Here is a 25044-nt window from a genome sequence, read left to right on the forward strand (position 1 = left end):
TCTTGTCAAAAGATGACCTTAATCCTATAGCAGATCAGGTATGACATACACAACTGGTTAACGTGTTTATTCACTGCTAACGGGCTCAATAGGGTCATTATAAGGGACGACACATGTTCTCTTCTCATGTGACATTAGGCCGCCCATTTATTAAATTCTTACCTCAGAGCTATGAAATGATACGACAGGAGCCTTTGACTGAAATGACTGAATCTGAACAAATATTCTGATGACATACAGATGGAGACAGATGACCCAACACAAACACGCATCCTAAGAGATAGCTGTAGTGTTGGGTGGCAGCTTGTGTCACTCACTTTGTAACCCAGAACGGCAGATTCATTGTCCATGGATTTAACATGATCCCACCTCACAGTAACCCAAGAACCAACAGCCTTCCATGAGACGTTACCTGGAGGACGGTTGGGGGCTAGAATTGAAGTTACAAGCAAAAGTAAGTCCACAAAGCTTTCACACCATTCTCAGTGACAAAGACAGGAATTGCAAATGTCAAGTTTGTATGAAGTGTATGAAGGACTGTTCGGGACATTTGAACTGTTACGGATGTAACATTGTTACATAAGATTGTTCTATCTTTAGTGGCAAAATTAAACTCATTACATTTCTATTATTGTAACAGTAATCTTCATAAGTAGGCTAACCTATTTCTACAGATCAAGCAACAGTTTATTTTCTCCATGAAGGAGAATGAAAATAAATATAGGTGGTTTTAAGTCAACAGCAAAGATGGTTGACCGATACTTTTTTGACAATCTTTACCAAAAGCAACTTACAGAAAGAAAGGTTCTGTAAGGAAAGCTCAAAATATCACGACAACGTGATGTGATGCAAGATCTTTTATTTTTCTCAACTCTAGCACCCTTAGGGTACCAGCTTACGCAAGCTGGACATGAATCAGCCTTTGTTGTTTCTTGGAACAATATTCTTATCAACCAAACACTGCCCTCTGATTTAAAGAGTACCCAGCTGACATTTCAACATTTTTTAACAGGTGTATCAATGTCATGGATCAAGGTTAAATCACTGTTGGATTTTGTTTTAATTTTGCAAATTGAATCAATGTAGATATTCATTGTACAGCATCCATTTATATGTTTTTTGTTAAACTTTTTACACTAAACATTCTTTCAACATGAATTCAACTGAAATTCTTTCAATCACCTTTTAACATTAAAGGAGACCTATTGTGCCTCTTATTACATTATGTAAAATAAGTCTCAGATGTCCCCAGAATGTGTCTGTAAAGTTTCAGCTCAAAATACCACACAGACCATTTATAATTATCATTTTGAAAATGCCAATTTTGAGTGGAAGCAGAAACACGCTGATTTTCATGATATGTCACCTTTAAAGTTTGGTCATGTGCCAGCTTGGTAGTTTGGAGTAGGAGTTTGGGTTAAGATTTGTAGAAAAAATATTTTAGAATCTCAGGAAGCTTGTTCCACTCATGTAAAGCACATTTTAGCTATGTTACCAGTGCTCCCTGAGCCCAAAAATGAGGTCTTACGAGGTTTCTTGGTGACGACAGTGGTTCTTGGGGAGGGTGGGCCAGTGCCTGCACTGTTGTAGGCCAATACAGTGACGTGATAGAGAGTGATAGGCCTCAGACCCGTGACTCGTGCCGTGTTCTCCAGCCCTGCTGTTCTCACTCGGTCCGCAGCTGCCTCACGTTCATGTTGTCGCCAATAACGAATCTGTAACCAGAGCAAGCGGACTGTCTCAAACCTGTGACAAGCTTGATCATACTGAAAACAACCTGAATGTGAAGTCCGTATTGAGAAATTAAAATTAAAGTGGGTAAAAAAATAATGAAGTCTTATTTTGCTTCTGAAAGACAATTATATTACCATATTTAATTAAATACAATCTGCAAAAAATACCCTTTGATACCAGTGGATTTCAAAGCATTGTTTTATCCAAAGGGAGGCACCTTATCTAAAAAATGTGTTTCATGTTCCTTGATCTGATCTAGATATGCTGTTCATAAAAAGGAGCTAATGAGATAACAGCACCTCTATTAGTCGATCACTCAATGGGGCAAAGCTCATATCCTGATGTGCCACCTCAATGGCCAACAATGACCCACAATGGTCAACAAAACAACCATCAACTCTGTCATGTCATTTATGTTTAACAATCCACATAGAAATTTAAAAAGAGATGCTACAGATATTAAAAGAAGAATGGGCCTGACCTCATAACCCCGAAGAACTCCATTAATGTTCAGATGTTGAATGGGGTCCCAGGACACCTGAATCTCAAAAGCTGTCAGAGCCGTGGCATTAATCCTTCTTGGGGATTCGGTAGGTTCTAAGGAAGGCCGGAAAACATCATGTTATACATGTATCAGTTATCATGCATTTGTTTATCATTTAATCTTTTTATTTCATTTTAAAAGGCTGGCAACATTAATGTCAAATAAAAAGTCATAAGTTTTTGTTTTATCTCTGACTCATCGAATTCTGTAAACACAATCTTCACGTGCACATTGCTGCGATTACACATGAGTTGCAAGTTTGATGTTAGTTATAATACAGTTTACACTCTCTTCATTCATTAACAGCCTCTTTTTAAAGCCAGCATTATACTCTGACACGTGCAACACAATTATCTGTCCTGAAATGTGCCGCACAGTTAAGCTGAGATGTGATTAAAGACCTTGTTAAAATAAACTTGGGGTCCTCGTAAAGGATATACAGAGCATTTTAGTTTATTTTCTCATTTTACAGTTATTATTGCTTCTTGTTCTGTTACTTCTACAGCTACTAACTGATCTCTAAATAGGGATCTTTGATATGTAAATGTGAGGGGTTTTGTCTCTTAATATAAACGGGATGAGATATTATTGCAGCTTTGTTTCAATATGATTTTTGGGAGGAAATTTTGACTTTTGAAAATTAGAATATGCTTTCATAGAACAACAAACTCACATAGTATAATAAGCTCTCTTGTCTCAAATGATAGAGGAAAATCAGTTTCTTTTCAATGAGGACTGTCTGCTGTTTTGGAGTTTCTCCACTGTCTCCATTGGTTAAGCAAAGTCTAATCAGAATATAATGAAAATGATTATCCTTCCTAATGTTTCTCACCCTCTTCTGCAGAATGTACCACAGCAATCTGGCTGAAGGGACCTTCTCCTTTCTTGTTGTAGGCCTTGATTCTGACCTCAAAAGGGCAGTAGGCTGACAGACTCTCATTACTGTAGACATATCGTGATGACTCCACGTGTGGCACCCTCACCACCATCCATGTTGGCATGCCTTGCTTTCTGAATGCCAGGATATAACCAAAGCCATCTCCATTCTGATACTCCCTGGCCATGGGCTGCAATTCATACCGGTAAATGTTTTTTTTTGCCTCGTTATGGAACAGAAGGTAAGGGTTGAGTAATAAAGACACATTGATTGACCATCTGTTGTTAACTCTACATACTGATTAAAAAGAATAAGGCAAATCTAATACGAAATTAGAGCAATAGAGGTCCATGGCACTTACAGTCCATGTAATTATAAGTTCATTACGGTTTCCTCCACCTCCACCAAGTCCACTGGGAGCCACAGTGGGTGCTGCAAGATAAATAACAAAATAATAACCAAAAATTACAAAACAATATCCCACTTATATAGTGGAAAAAATACCCTATCTACCAAACATTTCAATGTGGAACCAAACTTATATTGTATGTCAATTGTTTTTAATATGTATTATAATTATATTTATAATAATATTTCACATTTTAATTTTTGTTTAACACTGACAAATTTATAATTGTTCTGACCTGCTTGTTTGGTTCGGACAGGCTGGGAGGGCATGCTTGGTTCTCCACTACCCAAAATGTTGCTGGCAATGACCTGGAATTCATAATCCATCCAGGGTCGAAGATCTATCACACGTGCTGACTCAGCATTTCCTTCTATGTTTGCAGGGTCTGGTGGAACGATAAGCAAACAATCATAACATAAGAAAACAATCATAACATAATGCATGATGCTCTAATACAAATAGATTTCTCAAGCTACAACAAAACAATTTTCAATACTATTTAGGGCAGATAGGGTGTATAGTATGCACATTGGGACGCAGGGATTGTGTGATTATGAGGCACCGGGCTAGACAAAAGTGAAGCGAACGCGGGGAGAGAGAGAGAGAGAGAGAGAGAGAGAGAGAGAGAGAGAGAGAGAGAGAGAGTGCGCGAGAGATATGTATACTCATATGTGATAAGGGTACAGCGAACCAGTGTTGCGGTTTTCCCGCACAATTAGGCTATTTTGAAAATAGAGTTGCAGGAAAAATTACAGAGCTGTGGGTTGCGTTTTTTTTTGTCTACTTTTATAATGTACCGCGGCCGCCCAAATCGCAAAAGGAAGTTATTACAAACACTCAATGGTGGTTTAAAATGAGTTCTGAGTAAAAGTGTACTATTAATCTCATAAATTGGCGCATGACGCTAATGTTAGCTCTAATGCACCTGCAGAACATGCAGGTTCAATTCTTCTTCATAATACATTTTGTCATAATACTTCATGTAAGGTCGCAAGAAAATGTTTTGTTGTATTTATTTAGAAATACTTTTGATAATAGTTGGGTAAATGTATACTGGGATTGAAGCGATGTGGCTTGGTAAAGGTTTTATTGCCAGCATAAAGGCTGATAATGGCTGAAAAAAAAAAGAATAATAAGGATTATGTCTCATACTTTGCGGAGGTGTGAAAGGTTCTGTTTCCTTAAACTAGTTTGTCATGCTTTTCTTTATTTTAACACATTTACAGGTAAATCCTAGTATTTTAAATTTGCGATTAATCGTGATTAATCACAGTCCATGACTGTGATTAACACAATTCAATTTTTTAAATGATTGACAGCACCAATATATACAGTGGGTACGGAAAGTATTCAGACCCCCTTAAATTTTTCACTCTTTGTTATATTGCAGCCATTTGCTAAAATCATTTAAGTTCATTTTTTTCCCTCATTAATGTACACACAGCACCCCATATTAAAATATTTTATTCACAATAGAACATAGATAACATAAATGTTTAAACTGAGAAATTTGACACTTTTATCCACTAAATGAGCTCATTTCAAATTTGATGCCTGCTACAGGTCTCAAAACAGTTGGCAGGGGGGCAACAAAGGGCTAAAAAAGCAAGAACTTTTGAAAAGATTCAGCTGGGAGAACATCTAGCAACTAATTAAGTTAATTGACATCAGAACTGTAACATGATTAGCTATAAAAAGGGATGTCATAGACAGGCAGAGTCTCTCAGAAGTAAAGATGGGCAGACGCTCTCCAATCTGTGAAAGAGTGCGTAAAAAGATTGTGGAATACTTTAAAAACAATGTTCCTCAACATCAAATTGCAAAGGCTTTGCAAATCTCCTCATCTACAGTGTATAACATCATCAAAAGATTCATAGAAACTGGAGAAATCTGTGCGTAAGGGACAAGGCCGAATACCTTTGTTGGATGCCCGTGGTCTTCGGGCCCTCAGACGACACTGCATCACTCATCGGCATGATTCTGTCATTGACATTACTAAATAGCCAAGTAAAGCTCTATCATGCAAAAAGGAAGCCATATGTGAACATGTTCCAGAAGCGCCGTTGTGTCCTGTGGGCCAAGGCTCTTTTAAAATGGGCTGTTTCAAAGTGGAAAAGTGTTCTATGGTCAGACGAGTCCAAATTTGACATTCTTGTTGGAAATCACGGACGGGGTGTCCTCCAGGCTAAAGAGGAGGGAGACCATCCAGCGTGTTATCAGCGTTCAGTTCAAAAGCCAGCATCTCTGATGGTATGGGGGTGCATAAGTTAATACGGTATGGACAGCTTGCATGTTTTGGAAGGCACTATAAATGCTGAATGGTATATAAAGGTTTTAGAGCAACATATGCTCCCCTCCAGATGACTTCTATTTCAGGGAAAGCCTTGTGCATTTCAGCCGGACAATGCAAAACCACATACTGCTGCTTTTTTTCAACAGCATGGCTTCGTAGTAGAAGAGTCCAGGTGCTGAACTGGCCTGCCTGCAGTCCAGATCTTTCACCTATAGAGAACATTTGGCGGATCATTAAACGAAAAATACGTCAAAGATAACCACGAACTCTTCAGCAGCTGGAAACCTACATCAGGCAAGAATGGGACCAAATTTCAACACCAAAACTCCAGAAACTCATAACTTCGATGCCCAGACGTCTTCAAATTGTTTTGAAAAGAAGAGGAGATGCTACACCATGGTAAACATGCCCCCATCCCAACTATTTTGAGACCTGTAGCAGGCATCAAATTTGAAATGAGCTCATTTTGTGCAGACAATTGTACAATTTCTCAGTTTAAACATTTGTTAAGTTATCTATGTTCTATTGAGAATATTGGCTCATGTTATTTGAAATTATTTTAGTTTTCATTTTATTCAAATTTTAAAAAGTCCCAACATTTCGGGAATTTGGGTTGTACATATTAGACATTAAAAATAATATTTATTATAATATATAGTAAATAATCAAAAATATTCCAGTATATAAAAAGCTCATGCTGGTAGCGCAAGACTGCAAAGTTGATTGACAATGTGGGAAGGCTGATTTAAATGTTTCATTCACAATGCTTTGTGCAAATGGGGGACTGGTTCAGGGTTATGAACAGAAAAGTTCAAAAACATTAGAGAAACTATAATAATAATAATAAAAAAACACTTTCATTATAAGCATAATTAATTCTATCATTATGCAGTAGAATGACCCATAACCTCACCCGTTCTCATCCTCTTCCAGTCTTGAGTCTGTGAGGATCGGCCCAGGATGACATACTTGCCAATGGGACTGTGGTTGTCATATCCACGGCTCCATCTCATCTCAACAGATGTGTCATTGACACTAGTCACCACTAAACCTCCAGGAGGTCCTGGTGGGCCTGTAAAGAAAGAAACATTTAGCTTTACCAGAGAATGCTAACATTTTTATTTCTTAAATTCACATTTTTTGCATATATTTATATTAAATTTGTTATTTATCTTGCATATTTATATTTATATTCATGCACACACAGCAAAAAACAAAACAAACAAAAAAACATGTCATTAAAGCAGTTTAGTTGTGGCTGCTTTCTTTACAAAATCTGCACCAAACAGGCATATGGGAACCAAACCCCAAGGATGCAGATCTGCTAAATTTATGTTTCATGACTCTACATTTCATTCATTCTCACAGGGCTGAGAGCTGAGAGTTGTCTGGGCAAAAACGATCAAGCTGAGGTAAAACACAATAAGGTCTCTATCACTGCTCGGCCAACCGGAAGCCCTTACCCCTCACAACTAGCTTGGCCGAGGCCACTGCGCTGTCCACCACCGTCTGGGCTGTGCAGGTGTATGTGCCAGCATGACTGAGCTGTCCGTTCACTATCAACAGGTCACCAATCGTCTCTTTCTACATAAAATGACAGTGAAAAGAAAAGTAAACTGTGTTAGAAAGAAGTATTAGCCCACTTCAACTTCATTAGAGCATTATCATGCTTTTTATTACATGCTTAATCTAGAGAGGTTTTGAATTTGGGATTTTAAAATGGACTATATAATATGGCTAAAAGGCATTTACTTTGAAGTGAATCCTATTAAAGCTAATCTCAGCATGTGTGAGAAGTCTGCTGCTATTGGAATACAAATCCAAATGGTTTTACTAATCTTGCTAATTTTAAATATCAAGAACATAACTAGATTTTCACATTTTATTAAAGAAAGAGTAAGTGGTGGTATTTGCTAGGGTGTTGTGGGTTGTTGTCAGGGATCCTCTATGCTCTAAGTTGTTTTTTAAGCATGTTACTATGCTGATGCAATGGCATAGCAAAGTGTTGAATCTCTATGACCTTCCCTAGATATAGCTTTGGTCCTTGCAATGCAGGTTTATGGGATTTTTTGCCATTTTATCATCTGCCAGGCAAAACTCACGAGTCTAATTGCTTAGAAATGCCATGGCACATCTCTTAACAAGCTGTATAAATGAATATTGAATAAATCAGTACCTTGCGGTACAAAATCAAACTAACTTACACTACAGTCAAAAAGTTTTTACAAAAAAGTATATAAAACAAATGCTGTTCATTTAAACGTTCTATTCATCAACAATCAAATTCATCCAAAAAAAAAAACCCCAAATCCAATTGGAAATGTTTTTTGAGCACTAAATCAGAATATTAGAATGATTTCTGAAAGATCGTGTTAAGGTAATGACTTCTGAAAATTCAGTTTTTTTTCCATGACAATAATAAAAATACATTTTAAAATATATTACAATAAAAAACAATTATTCTAAATTGTAATAATACTTCACAATATTATTGTCAGGATTGTGGACTGTTTTGTGTGTGTTTTGCTCCCCATGTGTTCTGTGACCCAGTTTCTCCCTCATGTTGATTGCTTAATTTGATCCCAGGTGTGTCCTTAGTTCCCTCGTTATCCTGTCTTTAAAAGCCCCAGTCCTTTCAGTCAGTGTTTTGTCGGTCCTTGAATGTCTTCCCTGCCTGTACTCCTAGTAACCTTGTTGGAAATTAAAGACGTTAATTGTGAACTCTCCGTGTTTCCTCATCTCCTCATTCCATGCTCCGTGTTCCCAGAGCAGCGTGACAATTACCGTTTTTACTGTATTTTTGATCAAATTAAAACAGCCTTGGTGACTTTTTTAAACAACATTTTTTTAAAAAACCTTAATTAAGAGTTAGTTAAGAGTTAATGTACTGACGTTTACAGTTTATAAACACCCTTTCACGTCAAGTGCTCACCCCCTCCATACGCCGATAGTGTCCATTTGGTTCCTCTAGGTCCAGCAGAACTCCATTGAGGGACCAGGTGAAGGTGAGATCCATAGTAGGGTCATGTGACGTACGGCACTGCAGAGTGGCATTTTCACCCTGATTGATGTCAGCATTAGAGGGTGCTAATGTGATTTTTGTGGCATCTGTTTGAGAGAACAGGGTGAAAAACATAACTTTATACACTGACAGCATCTGCGCCCACATTAGTATTTTAGTTTACATGCAGATCAATAAGCTAAAAATACACTCAGACTTGAAATCGAGACATAACAGAAGATATGTGCACAATGAACATGCAAAATGGGAGCTGATAAAGGTGTTTACATCCGAAGCAAACTTGGCTAAAAAGTCTATAGGTGTGTTGAGAAAAGTCCAGATTTTGCTTAGCCGTTAGTGACATTTACCGATAAAGAAACAGTGTTTATCGGTTTTAAGTGATCTTAAAAAAAACTATCCATGTAAACACTCACAGCTGCAACAATATGTAGTGCCAAACAGATAACCTGAGACCTTTAAACTAGATAAACAAAAAAATTTATTTTGTTACCTCTGACAGACAGGTGTCCTGTGCTGTTAGCTTTGCCAAGGTAGTTTTCTGCAAAGCAGGTGTACTTTCCCTCATCGGCACGACTGATATTGTAGATCCACAGAACCCCATCTGGAGTGACTGTTATCCTGGAGAAAATTCATCTTTTCGAGATCATTGTACTCAAAGCATCTACAAACAGCTCACAAGGCCATTTTTTCTGTCAATAATCACATATATTTAGTTAAAGCCTTTGAAAACTTCATTATTGGATTACCTGGTACTATTGGTCAGTAGCTCTGTGCCACGGCTCCAGAAGAGAGTGGGTTTAGGAGCCGCCCGAGGTTTACACTCCAATTTCACCTGTCCGCCACGGGCAGCAGGAACAAGCTTGCGCACTGGATTTAACCTGAAGTCTGGAGCCTGGACTGAAATAGGGTGACAGGGCAGGGAGGAAGGGAGATGGGGAACCACACAGAGAGGATTTAAACACAGATCGTACTATAATCGGGGTTCAGGCATGACTGGGTGGGCAGAAGGGGATTTGAAGTGCATTAAGGTAGATAACAAGAGAAACATGTCAATTTTTATTCAGTTGTATTCTGATTTGCTTTCATGTTGATATTCACTTGTGCTCACCTTGAACTCTGAGCTCAGCGTTTGAGTAAACGGTGCCATGTTTGTTTTCGGCCACACACTGATACATCCCAGAATCCTCCAAGGCGAGGTTACTGATCCTCAGTCGCCCGTTATTCACTTCCACTCGGTCCTGCACACAGGTAAGTGTAAGAGACATGATACACATGCCCATTAACGCCAGCAGAGGGCCACACAACATTTCTCTTGTTAATCTACCTCCAGCTGAAAAATTAATGAGCAGGTTATTCACTGTCACATCTCACAGCCTCTAAGACATGAAGAGTTTTCTAAAAATGAGTTAGCATATATCAGTCTGAGTCTTGACAGCTAGAGGTCCTGTTCATTTCTGATAACACACACATTGTCAGATGACAATCCAGCTCCACTTGTGTGTGTGCGCGCATATAGCTGACCTGTGTGGTGAGGGGCTGTCCGTTACGGAGCCAGCGAATGGTGGGTCTTGGTTTGCCTGCAGCAGCACAGCTCCACTGCAGCTCCGAGCTGATTTCCACCTCAGAGTCACTCATGACCTGAAGCCACTCAGGCTGGGCTGGGAAGCGAGAACACAAACAAACCCACAGATTTTTACTTCTCTCTAATAAGTGGATTGATGTGTCTTAATTTAATTGTTTATACACCATTATTACTTCAGTATTATTTATATACTACTATAGTATTTATTAATATAACGACTCATCTTTTATTTTAATAAATTCAGTTTTGAATAAATTTTTTTTATTGATTTTCTTGTATTTTTGTCATTTTTATTAGTGTGTGTGTGTATATACACACATTCACACACAGTATATAACTTTAATTCATTTTTATTTCCGTTTTGTTTCACTATTTAAACTTATTTTAGTTAACATTTCTTTTTCATTAGAATTTTTAGATTTTTTGTCTATTTGTAATATTTATATTTATCTAAATTTTTAAATCTAATTTATATTTTATATTTTCTTTTCTTTTAATTATTCTAATTAATAATTTTAGTTAACAATAACAAGTAATATGTTACATTAAACTTCTACCAAAGGTAACAAGAGGAAAATCTTGTAGAAAATATTCTAGTGCTGAGGTTATGCCTACCTTGCACAGAGACACGTCCCTGATGTGTCTCACGGCCCTCTGAGTTGTAAACCACACACTCATACATGCCCTCATCATCAAAATTCAGTTCAGGAATAATCAGTGTGGGTCCCTCTGCACTTGCTCCGACCTTAGGTGGTAAAATCCCATCCACCTTCCTCCAGCGGATTTTAGGAATGGGACTTAGAGAGGAAAATAAAGAGCGAGCAAAAGGACGTTAGAGAAACATTTTCAATTTTTATAACTGACTGAGGTTTGGATTACGTTGAACTGATGTCGCAGTGATCTCTGAAGGGAAGTGAGGAGCTAAGGGGGACTTACTTGCCATAGGCAAAGAATTCCAGCTGTGCAGTTTGTCCCGATAATGCATACGTCTCAGCAGGAAAACGCACTCGGACATTTGGAGCGGCTTTCCTTGGGTTTGCTGTGTAAAAACAAAATATAAGATGTATTTTTTTGTATAAAATGTTATTTTGATAGCAGCATGTTCTTGAGCTTGTTTCTTGTTTTTGAGGGAAACTAACTAACCATCAGGGTAAACAGTGAGCTGGACAGCTTTACTGAAGATGCTCTTGGTGCTGACGTCCATGTTGATGGTGGTGAAGCAGAAATAGTTGCCCGTGTCATTGGCTCTTGCGTTAGCAAGGTATAAGTTACCCGTCACCTGAGAAACAAACCATCTGCCCCCCTCTGGCTGAATGAAGTTGGGAAACTCGTTGATGAACCAGCGGTAGGACAAAGCTTGGTGGTACAAAATGGATAGAAGATTAACCTTTGAGGAAATAAATAAACTGAATACAGAGTGAAATATTTTACTAGCTGATAGTGTGCAATCATACCTGGGTAATGAGCTGGTGGCTGACAGGCAAGAAAGGTTCCTGCACCTTCATGGACCGTCTGAGGGCTTCTACTCTCAGGGGGGAAATCATGGAGGTCTAGAATACACACAACATTAATCAGCTGCGGTAGAGTGCAACTGCTGCTTTTTTTCAGAAAGGCCTAATTTTCACACTTGGACAACAAAATCGTTTGGTTTGTACTCACAGCCAAATTTGAGGTTAGCCACTCGGCTAACAATAGTGCCACAGCGGTTGATGGCAAGACACTGGTACGACCCACCATCTCGCCCATTCTGAGGGTTATTGATCACAAGGTTTCCAGCGACCTGTGTGTAGTGCGAATCCTCGGCAAATGCTATTTCAGTGCCATTCACACGCCACCTGTGAGAAATCACATACAGGGTCTAACTTAAACAGATTCTAACTTCAAAAAATGCATAGTCAATGATTTATTAAATTCAGGCAAACATGTAGTATACTTTTTGTGGGGACAGCATGAATAATGTATTTAAAATATATATTTTTGCCTGGTTTTCCTGTAAAAATATTTTTAAACTCCTTTAAATAAGGAGATGTTTAATGCTTAAGAAGCAAAATTGCTTCATGTTTTCAGAGAATATATTTTGATGTTTATCTTTCAGACCACAGTGACAAATAGAGTTTTTCTAAGCATAAATACAACAACATTTAGTGAAGTTAATGTTTTTAACTAGAAACAAAAATCCAATAAACTTATTATTATTATTATCTTTATCAATCAAAAGTTTGGTTCAGGTCAGTAATATATATATATATATATATATATATATATATATATATATAATGACTACTTTTACTCAGCAAGGCTGCATCAAACTGATCAAAATTACAATAAAGACATTTACAATATTACAAAAGATTTTATTTCAAATATATAATATATTTGAAATTATTTATTTTGGTAAAAATATTTTTACAATGTTTGTTTTTAAAGTTAGGTCACAGTAAATAAAGGTTCTGTTTTGTTCGATAAGGTGTAAGTGCCAAAAACTTGATCTGAGTACCGGTAAATAGCAGCAGGGCTGGCGCGAGCTTGGCAGCTCAGGGTCACCTTGCCTTCTGGCATCCCCTCCGGGTAAATCAGACTAGACGGCTGCTCTTCAAACACAGGCCCACTGTCGTGGCCTGACACACACACATCCCCACCTACAAAAATACGCCCACCATTACTGCCTGTTTCAGCTATTTCAACAAAACTGTCACAAAATGCTTTTGAGTCAAAAACAGCATTCATGGCCTTTTAAACACATGTTGACCCCGTGGATTTGAACCAACAGCCTTCTGGTTACCAGATGATTAGCTAGGCAACAGCACACTAAATGAAATTCAAGGGTAAAGTACTCTGTGAGAGTAATCTAGCTCAAGTAGTCTTGTCATGCTCAGGTCTGTTGTACTGCCTCCATTGACAGCTAGTGTGCTGTGCCAAACAGACAGATACAGGGGGTCGAGCGTGCCTAACAACTCCAGCGTGTTTGCACTCATAGTGGGAGTGTACTCCACCCGGGGAAAGTCAGCAGGGGATACAAGCTGTCAGATATAATTGCACGCACTCAGATATTTTGACAGAACAGAGGGGAACAGGGGAGTTTGAATACAGTTAAGTCTCCAGGTAGCCGTGAACGCATATGATGCATTATGAATTGGGTCAAGAATGAGTTTGGATTATATAGGACTGTGTGTGTATTTGTTTCAGTGGTTGCAACTCGGATTTTGCTTTTATATTTTCAAATAAATTGGTGCTTCTTATAGACTTAAGACTGTGTATTTTAATGCAATTTGTGATGGATTAGAGAACTATAAAAAACAATAAGTATGAATAAAAATATCTAAACATTCCTAAAACAAGATACATTCATTTTCAAGTAAATTGCATACATTAATATTGTTTTCAGAGAATATACTGTACTGAATTAAGATGAATTTTTCTTCCCAACTGATATTTAGTGATTAAATAAGTAAATATAATTTTTTTTAAGAAAAATTAACTGAATTCAAGATATATGCATATTATCATCTTGTTTTCCAGTGAAAAATATAATTTGTAAACATTCTTAAACAAAGACAAAAATTCTGATGAATAATTAATTTTTTCAGTCACTATATCTGTACTGACTTTTTGTTTGATTTATGAATTAGTAATTTAGAATTCATTGGAGTTCTGTATATGTATGCATGTATGTGTGCAAATCAGTGTGTGTATGCAGTTCTGGTGAGACCCACAGGAATCTAGGCCAATAAGAGAGAGGCAGTGGAGGAGAGATGAGTTGAGAAGGGGAGCCGGCTCCCCGGGAGGTTTTCTGCTCTGAGATTAGTGAAATTCAGTGGTGTGATGGCTACTTCCAGTAATGGGGATAAACAGCTCAAAACTGCCACTTAAGATCTTTTCCACTGAAGTCTCTCAACAGCTCTTCACGGTCTCTATGTGTAGTTACTTCTGTGTACTATACTAGAAACAGTAATTGTTTTGTTAGCCAATTCAATCTGAATGTCTGTGATGATACATCAGAACCTAGACATTTTCCTCAGTACAGTGAATATGACAATTAGGTATATTCTCCAACCATTTGTTCCTTTCCATGTCCATGCCTGTCTGTTTACACATTACAGATTTACAGTCTGATTTAAAAGTAGGTAGAAAGTTGAAGAAGTGAGCAGATTTGCTGAAGAACAAATACCTGTAGTTGGTATTTCTGCATCGTCAATGTTTTTTGTGCAGGCAGTTGCATTCCAACACTGCTGAAGTGTTATTTAAATTTTAGATTTTTCAGTCTATTTTTTTTTTTTAATCAACAATTTTAAATAAATTTTCCTCTAAATAGCATGTAAAAATAAAACATATTTTGCTTGGCCTCTTATGTTGGTCAGATGGTGGCTCCTGACCAGAATTTGCTGCAAAGTGGAACAGATTTTATGCCTGTGAGACTAGTACAACTTTGACTAGAGTGCATTTGCCAAGTTAATAACATTATGAACAAAAGCACATTTTTATCAATGTTTAATGGGGCCTGGATTACTTCAGCCGTCAAAAACACCTCTCAAGTAAATCAAATCCCTTCTGCCCACTGAGCTAAGATAACACAATGAATAATTAATCTGAATTTGTGGCCCCCCACTGATGCACAAGCCTAAAACCACACGGCCCAGACACCATCAAAGTGACAACGTACATTTCAATGATGTTTCAACAAGGAAATGCTGGAGCAGAGGGAATATAGAAAAAACAAAAAACAAAGGATGAGTGGTAACGAAGTTTCACTAATGGGGGAAGGGCTGAGCGAGACCTCCTAAGTATATTTGCAAATGGGATCTTGAATGAGATGAGATGATGGGAGACATCAGATCAGATCATACTTACCCAATGCGTAGCTCAGAGCCAGAGAGCTGAGAGACAGCAGACACAACAGAATCCTCATCCTCCTACTGCAACCACACCCAAACAAGAGACAGAAGCCTTGCAGCTCCTGGGGAAAAACAAAAACCCAGATGACTCACAACAAATAGACAGATTCTGAGATGAGTCTCAACCTTATTTTTAAGTTAAGGTAACACGTCACTCAAAAATGAAAGTTTGTGGACCAATTCTCACTATTAACTATGACTTCTATTAATAGTTAGCAAGGTAAGGTACTTTAGGTATGGGGTAGGGTTGAAGGATCTAAAATATGGTCATGCAATATTATTAAGTATTAATAAACAGCCAATATGCTAGTAATATGCATGCTTTTAAATAGTTATGACTTTCTGTCTTCTGTAAAATACAAAAAGAATACATTTTGAAGAATGCTGGTGACCAAGGATTTTTGGTGCCCATTGTCTTCCACTGTATTGAAAACAAGAAAACACTCAGAAATATCCCAAAATATATTCTTTTATGTTCCACAGAAGAAAGAAGCTCATTCAATTTTAAAAAGACATGAGGGAGAGTGTAGGTACACCTATGGCTATAATTTGTTTTTCTGTGTCCATTTTACAACTGAGGAGAATCATAACAGCCCTGTCCAACCAATGTGAGGATGCATGGCTGTGTGTTTTCAATTGGCAACAAATTCTGATTTATTCTGACACTGTATTCCGGTGACAGCCTGAAAATCTACTCTACACCGGCATATTCACCACTCCCTCGCCCTGATGTGTCACCTGCTGATGCACGGCTCAGATTCGGGCCTAATAAAACAGGGATACGTGACTCAAATTGTCTAGCGGCTAAATTGACAAGAGTGCGCCAGGGAGCAGCTGTTTTGCACCATTCAGCATCCAGCCCTCACATCTGCTTTGAGTGTGCGGGATTGTTTCCTTCACTGTGCAGCATACCACCCCCAGCCCAGTAATTGGCAATTGCACATCTTTTTCCTGGCCCAAGTAATGGCAATCGCAGCAAGGGCCGCTGCTCTGCGGTTCCCTGCAGGTACGTCTGCAGGCATCAAGCGTCAGCACAGATGTGCTGTTTGTGATGAGAATGGCCCCCTAGAAGCATCCCAGCAGTCGTTGTAGAGGTTTAAAAAAAGAGCGAAAGGGGCATCATCAGAGAAATGTCTTAATTACACCAAACAAGACTCTGATTGCCACCTGACTGCACTCAAATGCTTGTTTCATCAGCACTGCTTCGGTGGTAAGCTTTGATTTACCATTTAAGGACTCAAACACATTTCTTTACATTCCATTCTCTATCAACAGGAATAGTCTGAGACAATAATTCCCCACTATCCCATGTCACATAATTCAAACTTGTTAAATATATTAATTTCACCAATATTATTTGATATGAATAGGATTATTAATACGATTATAAATATAATTATAATTATAATATATTAAAAAATATATATTATATAAATAGGCCTACTGATTTTAACTATATTATTGTAGAATATCAGAGACTGAATCAGACAAATTTAAGAAACCTAAGGAGCTGGAATTCAGAGAGGCCCCAAAGAAACAGGACAATGTCATAAATTAGAGTCTGGCACCACTAGTCTGAACTTAAGCAAGCAAACTAACCAACTTTTTCACAGAAACAGCTTTCTCTTTTGCCACCGCGTTTTGACGCTGCTCTTTGAGCGTGCTCTGGCCCATGTGCCAGCTGCTACCACAATGAGAAGAAAACCAACCTATAGTCTCTTTACATCCTTTTATTCTTTTACTTTAATTTCTTTTCTTTTCCGTTGTGAGTTTCGTGTACTCTGTTAAGTTTTGCCGTCACGTCTCCAAGTTCAACTGGAGTATGTGACCGCCTCAAAACTCCATTGGCTTCCCAAGACATCACTTCACAACTACTGAACTCTCAACCAATCAGACACTTCGGGGAACCCCCGTCTGCAATGACTACTAACAAAGCAAGCAAGTAGCACCTCCAGGTTCTAACTGAATCAGGTGCAGTTAATATAAATTTTAGCCTCATTGAGAAACTCAAAGCGAGGGTTAAATACGTGATTGATGGTTGTTAAGGTCTATGCATTTGAACATATTGCTATAAACTTGGGATATCACATTTCCATTCTCTTAAACTCATCCTTTCCTTACTTTCGCTCTTTCTGCAACGTGTGAATGTGTGAATGCTTGTGTTCATGTGTTAGATTAGTTTATGTCTTAGGATTTTGCCGTTGCTAGGAAACGCTTATTTTGTTTACTAGGATGAGAGTTGCTGAAATCGCGTTTGGTCTCGTACTGTATCGTGTATCTTGTCAGTGTGTGCACTTGCTTGGCCATTTGTAGTTGATAAACAGGAAAGTGGGTTCAAGCGCCAGCAGAAGGCAGTGTAATGGAAGTGGTCTTTAAGAGAAGCAGTCTATCAGCGGAAGTTTAAAATCAGCTCGTAAGTGTATTTACTTGACTCAGTGTTTAGCGCATTTGCCGTTGCTAGGAAACGCTTATTTTGTTTACTAGGATGAGAGTTGCTGAAATCGCGTTTGGTCTCGTACTGTATCGTGTATCTTGTCAGTGTGTGCACTTGCTTGGCCATTTGTAGTTGATAAACAGGAAAGTGGGTCCAGCTGAATTGAAATGATCATTTGTTAGATTGGTATAATGAAGGTTATTATACCGCGGCAGCGGTCGCGGCAGTCGTCGTGTGAAGCCCTCTTAGTGTGAAGACCAAAGAGTGTAAAGACCATCGACTCTACCGTGCGACTCCACCGGGCAGGGACACCGGCAAGGGATAGTAGTAGCTTTTTATTTAATTTTTTCATTGATATGTTTATTATTGAAATGTTGTTGTTATATGCATGTGTTAATTTTATTTAATTTCTTTATTTTCTTAAATATGTGGGTAGATAGTATTTATAGAGTTGTAACTTTTTAGTTTTAGTTACTTTTTCTTATTTGTAAGTCGCTTTGGACAAAAGCGTCTGCTAAATGACAAAAGTAAGTAAAGTAATAAAGTAATTTTGGAAGTTTCTTGTAGGACTCAAGGACTACCTAGGGCAATGACGCATTTACTGCCACCCTGACATCTTCTAATGAGACTAAGCCCCAAAATGGATCTTTCCCAGCAGGTGGCCTGTTGAAGTCAGGTGTCTGTGTAGAGACTCAACAAAAAAACATATCTAAGGAATTTTTATCAGTCTACTTCATATACATAACTTCAGGTTCTGTTGGACACCCACTGCATCCTCAAAAAATGCTTTGGTCTACAAACAGCCAAACTCCTATACATTACAGCTGATACAGCAAGAAACATCTTGCCGGTCTGAACATTCCTAAAGTAAATCAAATTGGTATTCACTGAACCAATCCAAGCCTGATCTAAAATGTATGGCTTAGTGTCCCCAAGTCATGGCCTTGTCACAGAATAAATATTCAGTGTTTACAATCTGAGTTTGCCGATGAAGTTAGCACTTGATAACCAGAGCTAAAACAGCAGCAGTGGGGAGGAATTATAATGATGATCCATGCAGAAAAGGCAAAAAACAGATCTCAAAGACACTTTAAAAACTACAAATAAGTTTCTGGTTTACTACTTCACATTTGTAGATGTCAGAATTGTCTTAGAAGTGACTCCACAGCAAATCTAAAAGGTCTGTGGATTCAACACCAAGTGCATCCTTTCATGATTGTTCATGCCATGATTAGCTGTTTGTTATTGTTTGATGTTCGACATGTTTTCTCAGAGCAGTGAGTCATCTCCCCAGTGTCTGAAGAGTGACACAAATCTGGAACTTACTGTTTTCAGACCGAAAGTCTTGGGTACATTAAACCAAATCATTATAATGATTATGCCATTAAGCCTGGAATCTATGAACCGTGACAATAAAGCAGAGCAGAGAGCATGATTAAACTGTAAACGCCAATGTGTAATTAACAGATACTACTGAAAGCTTTCCCGAGCTTAAAGTGGCATTATCTTTCTATCCAGCCATGTACTGAAATGAAACACAAGGGCAGCAGGTTGTTTATTGGGTCATGTTGAACCTCCTCAATGGGATACATGAAAGCTAATTTTGTCTTTACTATCTTTAAACATTCAAATGTATAATTCACAAATTGTTAACCATAACAAGCACTTAAGCACTTTCAGGTTTTAATTGTTGTTTTTTTCACAGCGGTTCCCAACGGTGATAACTTTGCGACTCAGGGGTCTACAAATCCACACAAGGGCTCATTGACTCTGCTGACGTACTGCCTCTTAGGCTGTGCCATGCATTATTGAAGTATTGCCTTTCTCGATATTTCACCTAGCTGTCACTCACTGAAGCAGCAATAATAAAATGAAATGTTGAATGAGGTTTGAGGGCTGCTATCCAAAAAGAAAAAAGCATGGGGCTTTATTATAAACTAAAGCCAAGCAATGAATGATGTTAATTAATAAGTGAAAGATTTGACTAATAGGAGTGTGGTACCTTTTCTTCAGGAAACTATATCAGCAATTTAATTTTGCTTGTAAAAAACATTGTGTGGTTGTCCATGGCCTATTTATCGAGCGGTCAAATACATGCTAGTATAATATACCTTAGGACAACTGTCACAGTAGCTCTAATTGGTGCCACTGCAACAAACAGGAAAGCACAGGCGCTGGGAAAAGTGCTGAGGCTGGGTACAGCATGGTCTTAGCAGCGTGGCAGCCGGTGGTGATAAAAATCGTCAGCTTAAAATGCTGTCTTTGCCTTGGCTTGTGTGGATATCTGAAACCAGATCTCTATTCAAATTGGAATGGCTCAGATTTCACAGATCCAAAGACCTGTGCTAAAATAGCTTAGTTTAAACAATTATATTTTCATTTGGGTCAAGCAATGCTTGAGTCCTCCAAATTGGGTTTAAGCTATGGTGGCTCTCAATTTGAATACATTGTGAAAAGTCATTCTAATGTTTACTGCAAATTTGCAATGCTAAAAGACAGGACACAAAAAAGATATTCATTCTAAAAGATATAGCTTTAAATATAAATATATAGAAATATAAATAATATTTCTGTCAATTAATACTATATACTTTGAGAACCATTGCATTTTGAAGACATATGCATATAATAATAAGAACAAAATATCTGAAAGTAGCTTTATTTAGTGTCATAACCAAAGTGGTCAGAATTTGATATCTTTTTAATTAAGTCAAGAATTCAAGTAAATGTGGCCAAAATGATGAATCACCCATAAACATTAAATATGCAGGATGCACACATTCAGCACATAAAACTAAAGCACCAGCTTGTGCACCACCTGTTTCAATTGTCCTTATATGCATCCACACATTAAACGACACCTCATTGCCTCCCCGTGCCCTGCAGATGGTACGTAAAGTGGTGCCAGTCTGGGCCCTGAAGGGCACAGCCATGTATCAAACTCACAAGAGAAAGTGTGTGAGGGCTAGAGACCTGAGAAGACAAACAGCCTCATGTGGACCCTCTAGCCCTCCTGTAACTGAAATATCAACATGATAGTCTGTGAGTGTTGACAACCCACCAAGATGAAGTGTCCTGTAATAGCTTGGCTCACTTCACAGAGGACGATGATATGCTTGTCCTTTTTGAAGAGGAAACAGACTGAAATTTAGTGACCTTCAAATGGATGACAAAAGGAGCATTCTTTGAACATTTTAATACAGGGAATACAATTTGAAACACTTATATATCAATCACGATTTTGATATGCACAGTATATTGGTACCATATTAATTATCAGCTGACATTACACATTAATTACAGACATTACATTTAATTGTGAACACTTATGTTTGCCTTCCCTTTGCCTTATCTAACACTCAATTAAAATTAATCTAAATGTAACCTTGAGTAAATACTAAAATAGTTTTAATACTGTACATTATAATTTTGTGATGCCTTAATTCATTGTAGCATTTAAAATGGCTGATTTGAGATTTTGTTAGTTTATTTAGATAGAATATAATATTTTGTCGGTTATCACAGGTAAATAAATTATCAGCTTATTTAATCATATGGAAATTATTATACTTCCAATGTTTGGGTTTGGTAAGATGTTTTTAAAAATTATTAGTTTGAAAAATAATAATAATAATAATAAAACTTCAATGTTTTAATGTTTCCTATTTTATATTTCCTAAACATTTATATTTTGATATATTTTAAAATGCAATTTATTTAGTTTATTTTTAGTAATTTATATACAAAGCTGAATTTTTAGGATCAATTAACTCCTACAAGAGTCACATGATCCTATAACAAACATTTCTTATTATCAGTGTTGATAAAAGTTGCCTAATGTTTTTGTGAAAACCTTGATACATTTTTCTTTGATGAATAGAAAGTTCAAAACAATTATTTTAACAGATCTTTTTTTTACATTATAAATGCCTTCACTGTCACTTTAAATCAGTTTTGTCCTCCCTGTGCTCTTGCTGGAGTATTAATTTATTTTTCAAAAAAATGGCATACAGTGGTGTGAAAAAAAGTGTTGGCCCCCTTCCTGATTTTTTATTTTATTGCATGTTTTTCACACTTTAATGTTTCAGATCATCAAACAAATTTAAATATTAATCAAAGATTACACAAGTAAACACAACATGCAGTTTTTAAATGAAGGGTTTTTTTTATGAAGGGAAAACAAAATCCAAACCCACATGGCCCTGTGTGAAAAAGTGTTTGCCCCCTAAACCTAATAACTGGTTGGGCCACCCTTTGCAGCAACAATCAATCTGGAAAAAGAAAAGTTATAAAGCCATTTCTAAAGCTTTGGGACTCCAGCAAACCACAGTGAGAGCCATTATCCACAAATGGCGAAAACATGGAACAGTGGTGAATCTTCCCAGGAGTGGCCGGCCGACCAAAATTACCCCAAGAGCGCAGCGACGACTCATCCAAGAGGTCACAAAAGACCCCACAACATCTAAAGAACTGCAGGCCTCACTTGCCTCAGTTAAGGTCAGTGTTCATGACTCCACCATAAGAAAGAGACTGGGCAAAAATGGCTTGCATGGCAGAGTTCCAAGACGAAAACCGCTGCTAAGCAAAAAGAACATAAAGGCTCATCTCAGTTTTGCCAGAAAACATCTTGATGATCCCCAAGACTTTTGGGAAAATACTCTGTGGACTGACAAGACAGAAATTGAACTTTTTGGAAGGTGTGTGTCCCATTACATCTGGCGTAAAAGTAACACAGCATTTCAGAAAAAGAACATCATACCAACAGTAAAATATGGTGGTGGTAGTGTGATGGTCTGGGGCTGTATTGCTGCTTCAGGACCTGGAAGACTTGCTGTGATAAATGGAACCATGAATTCAGCTGTCTACCAAAAAATCCTGAGGGACAATGTCCGACCATCTGTTTGTGACCTCAAGCTGAAGCGAACTTGGGTTCTGCAGCAGGACAATGATCCAAAACACACCAGCAAATCCACCTCTGAATGGCTGAAGGAAAACAAAATGAAGACTTTGGAGTGGCCTAGTCAAAGTCCTGACCTGAATCCTATTGAGATGCTGTGGCATGACCTTAAAAAGGCGGTTCATGCTCGAAAACCTCCAATGTGGCTGAATTACAACAATTCTGCCAAGATGAGTGGACCAAAATTCCTCCACAGTGCTGTAACAGACTCATTGCAAGTTATGGCAAACGCTTGATTGCAGTTGTTGCTGCTAAGGGTGGCCCAACCAGTTATTAGATTTAGGGGGCAAGCACTTTTTCACACAGGGCCATGTGGGTTTGGATTTTGTTTTTCCTTCATAATAAAAAACTTCATTCAAAAACTGCATGTTGTGTTTACTTGTGTTATATTTGATTAATATTTAAATTAGTTTGATGATCTGAAATATTAAAGTGTGACAAACATGCAAAAAAAGAAAAAAAATCAGGAAGGGGGCCAACACTTTTTCACACCACTGTGTATTCTTATGCATTTTCAATAAATTCACAGCCCATAATTTTAACCATAATATCATTTTAATAATATAGCTGACAGTTCTACAATCCTTTTGACCAAAACTGATCACATAGTGAAGAGACTGCATATAGAACTCTCTCTGTTACACATTTGCTGTGATAAGGCCCATTAAAACATAACAGGGGGCCGTGGATGGCCGTACCGAGGGAGAGACTGCAATTACAATGCCCAGTGACTTCAATTGGAGCATGACATGTTCTCACTGACAGATACAGCATCTGCAGCAGCAATGCCTAAAGAGAACAATGACCGCTCTATAGAGTCCCAGAAGTGCTCATTGCAGGACACAAAACAGAAGCTCATCTGTATTTGAGCACTTCAAAGTAGAGATCAGAGAACTGAGAAAGTCCCCACTCTTCCTCATTTGCCACCCCCTCCCTCAAACACAGGCCCATCCATTCTCTCTAATGGCCATATCTCAACAAGACCCCCATAACCCAACAGATGTGGAGGTCCTTGACCTTTATCACTTTCTGACAAAGACATCTGACCTTGTGGTCTCCTACCTTCCCAGTGAACTAACCCTCTCTGTTTAATAAGACATTTTTATTAGCACTCCCAGTGAATGGTTCAACTGCTAAAGGCACACTGACCTGGATGTGTGCAGATCAGGGTTAAGTAAGTACATGCTCTAATGGATGAACGAGTCTTTCAAATATATGTGACGCTTCAGTTCAGATACACTTGGATTCAGTTAAAACGCCCCTTCTGTAAGCACATCATCCTGACTGCCTGAGTTCATGGCTTCAATGCTCTCTACAAGATCATTTTTCAGCAACTGGACAGGAATGTACTTTCAGCTCCCATACTAATCTAATTTCATCTCACATTTACATAGATTCACACAGCGCTGTGAATGCATCTCATTCTCACTTTGTCCATGATCTATGAGAGGATTACTGGGTCATTTTAGCTTTCAAGAAGAGTCTTTCAGCTACCATCTATACTGAAATGTGAATATGGAAAGAAGCATTAAATAATGATATTGTAAAATGATATTTAAAGCAAAAGTGTGTAATTAATTAAATGTTAAAATGAAGGAGTGTTCTTAAAGCCTGTTTGAAAACAGTTTGTTACCTTACTGAGTAATTTTCTTCTAATTTTGCCATCTTAAAATTACTTTCACTGGTGTAACTAATATATTTATATATTAATTCTGTCATTCAAATCGTATACTCACTTCACAATATGAACAAATTAATCATGTGGACTAGTTACAAGTTTATCCACTGCCCAGATGCAGAAATAGGTTTATTGATCGGAGCTGAATCACGGGTCCTAACCTTGACATTCCAATAACAAAGCAGTGAAACCATAACGTTTTGAGGCACAGAATCTACCTCATTTACTTCAAGCTCTTGGGATTAAACAGCATGCTGTATAGCAACAGATATGATGGAGACCACTGTTTAAAGCCTACAAGCAGAGCCTGACTATTAAAGTGTAAACAGTAAGTGGTGGATTTATGGACCAATTACTTAGCTAAAGGACTGTGTCCAAATGCCCAAACCAGTTGGAAAGTGTTCTGCATTTATATAATAGCTAAGATTTTTATATTCATTTAAAATTTGAAGTATTTTTTTTTACCATGTCCTGCCTTAAAAATGGATGACTGATGAATTTGTATAGAAAATAATAATAATAAATACACAAAAAATGCCATATGGTTTAATTTTTTTATTAAATTGATCTTTCAATTAAAAGCCAAATGCTTGGGGGCAATAAGATTCTTCTTCTTTAAAAA

General features: G+C 37.8%; 1 protein-coding gene across 1 annotated transcript in view; it reads right to left on the reverse strand.

Annotated features, from left to right (window-relative positions):
* Positions 1-25044, reverse strand: part of LOC306854725 (contactin-2-like) — a 31006-nt gene that overhangs the window by 3175 nt on the left and 2787 nt on the right. Inside the window, exons 2-21 of the mRNA XM_079392964.1 lie at positions 15310-15415; positions 12959-13100; positions 12121-12296; positions 11916-12011; positions 11605-11817; positions 11398-11500; positions 11077-11258; positions 10401-10537; positions 9988-10117; positions 9626-9776; positions 9370-9497; positions 8790-8965; positions 7321-7441; positions 6771-6929; positions 3800-3949; positions 3517-3587; positions 3111-3345; positions 2216-2331; positions 1529-1715; positions 318-430 (exon numbers count right to left, since the gene is read on the reverse strand). Coding sequence (XP_079249090.1) covers positions 318-430; positions 1529-1715; positions 2216-2331; positions 3111-3345; positions 3517-3587; positions 3800-3949; positions 6771-6929; positions 7321-7441; positions 8790-8965; positions 9370-9497; positions 9626-9776; positions 9988-10117; positions 10401-10537; positions 11077-11258; positions 11398-11500; positions 11605-11817; positions 11916-12011; positions 12121-12296; positions 12959-13100; positions 15310-15367 — 2844 coding nt within the window. The 5' untranslated portion in view covers positions 15368-15415. The remainder of the gene's footprint in view (positions 1-317; positions 431-1528; positions 1716-2215; positions 2332-3110; positions 3346-3516; positions 3588-3799; positions 3950-6770; positions 6930-7320; positions 7442-8789; positions 8966-9369; positions 9498-9625; positions 9777-9987; positions 10118-10400; positions 10538-11076; positions 11259-11397; positions 11501-11604; positions 11818-11915; positions 12012-12120; positions 12297-12958; positions 13101-15309; positions 15416-25044) is intronic.

Source organism: Barbus barbus, assembly GCF_936440315.1.
Source record: "Barbus barbus genome assembly, chromosome: 35".
Classification (NCBI taxonomy): Eukaryota; Metazoa; Chordata; class Actinopteri; order Cypriniformes; family Cyprinidae; genus Barbus; species Barbus barbus.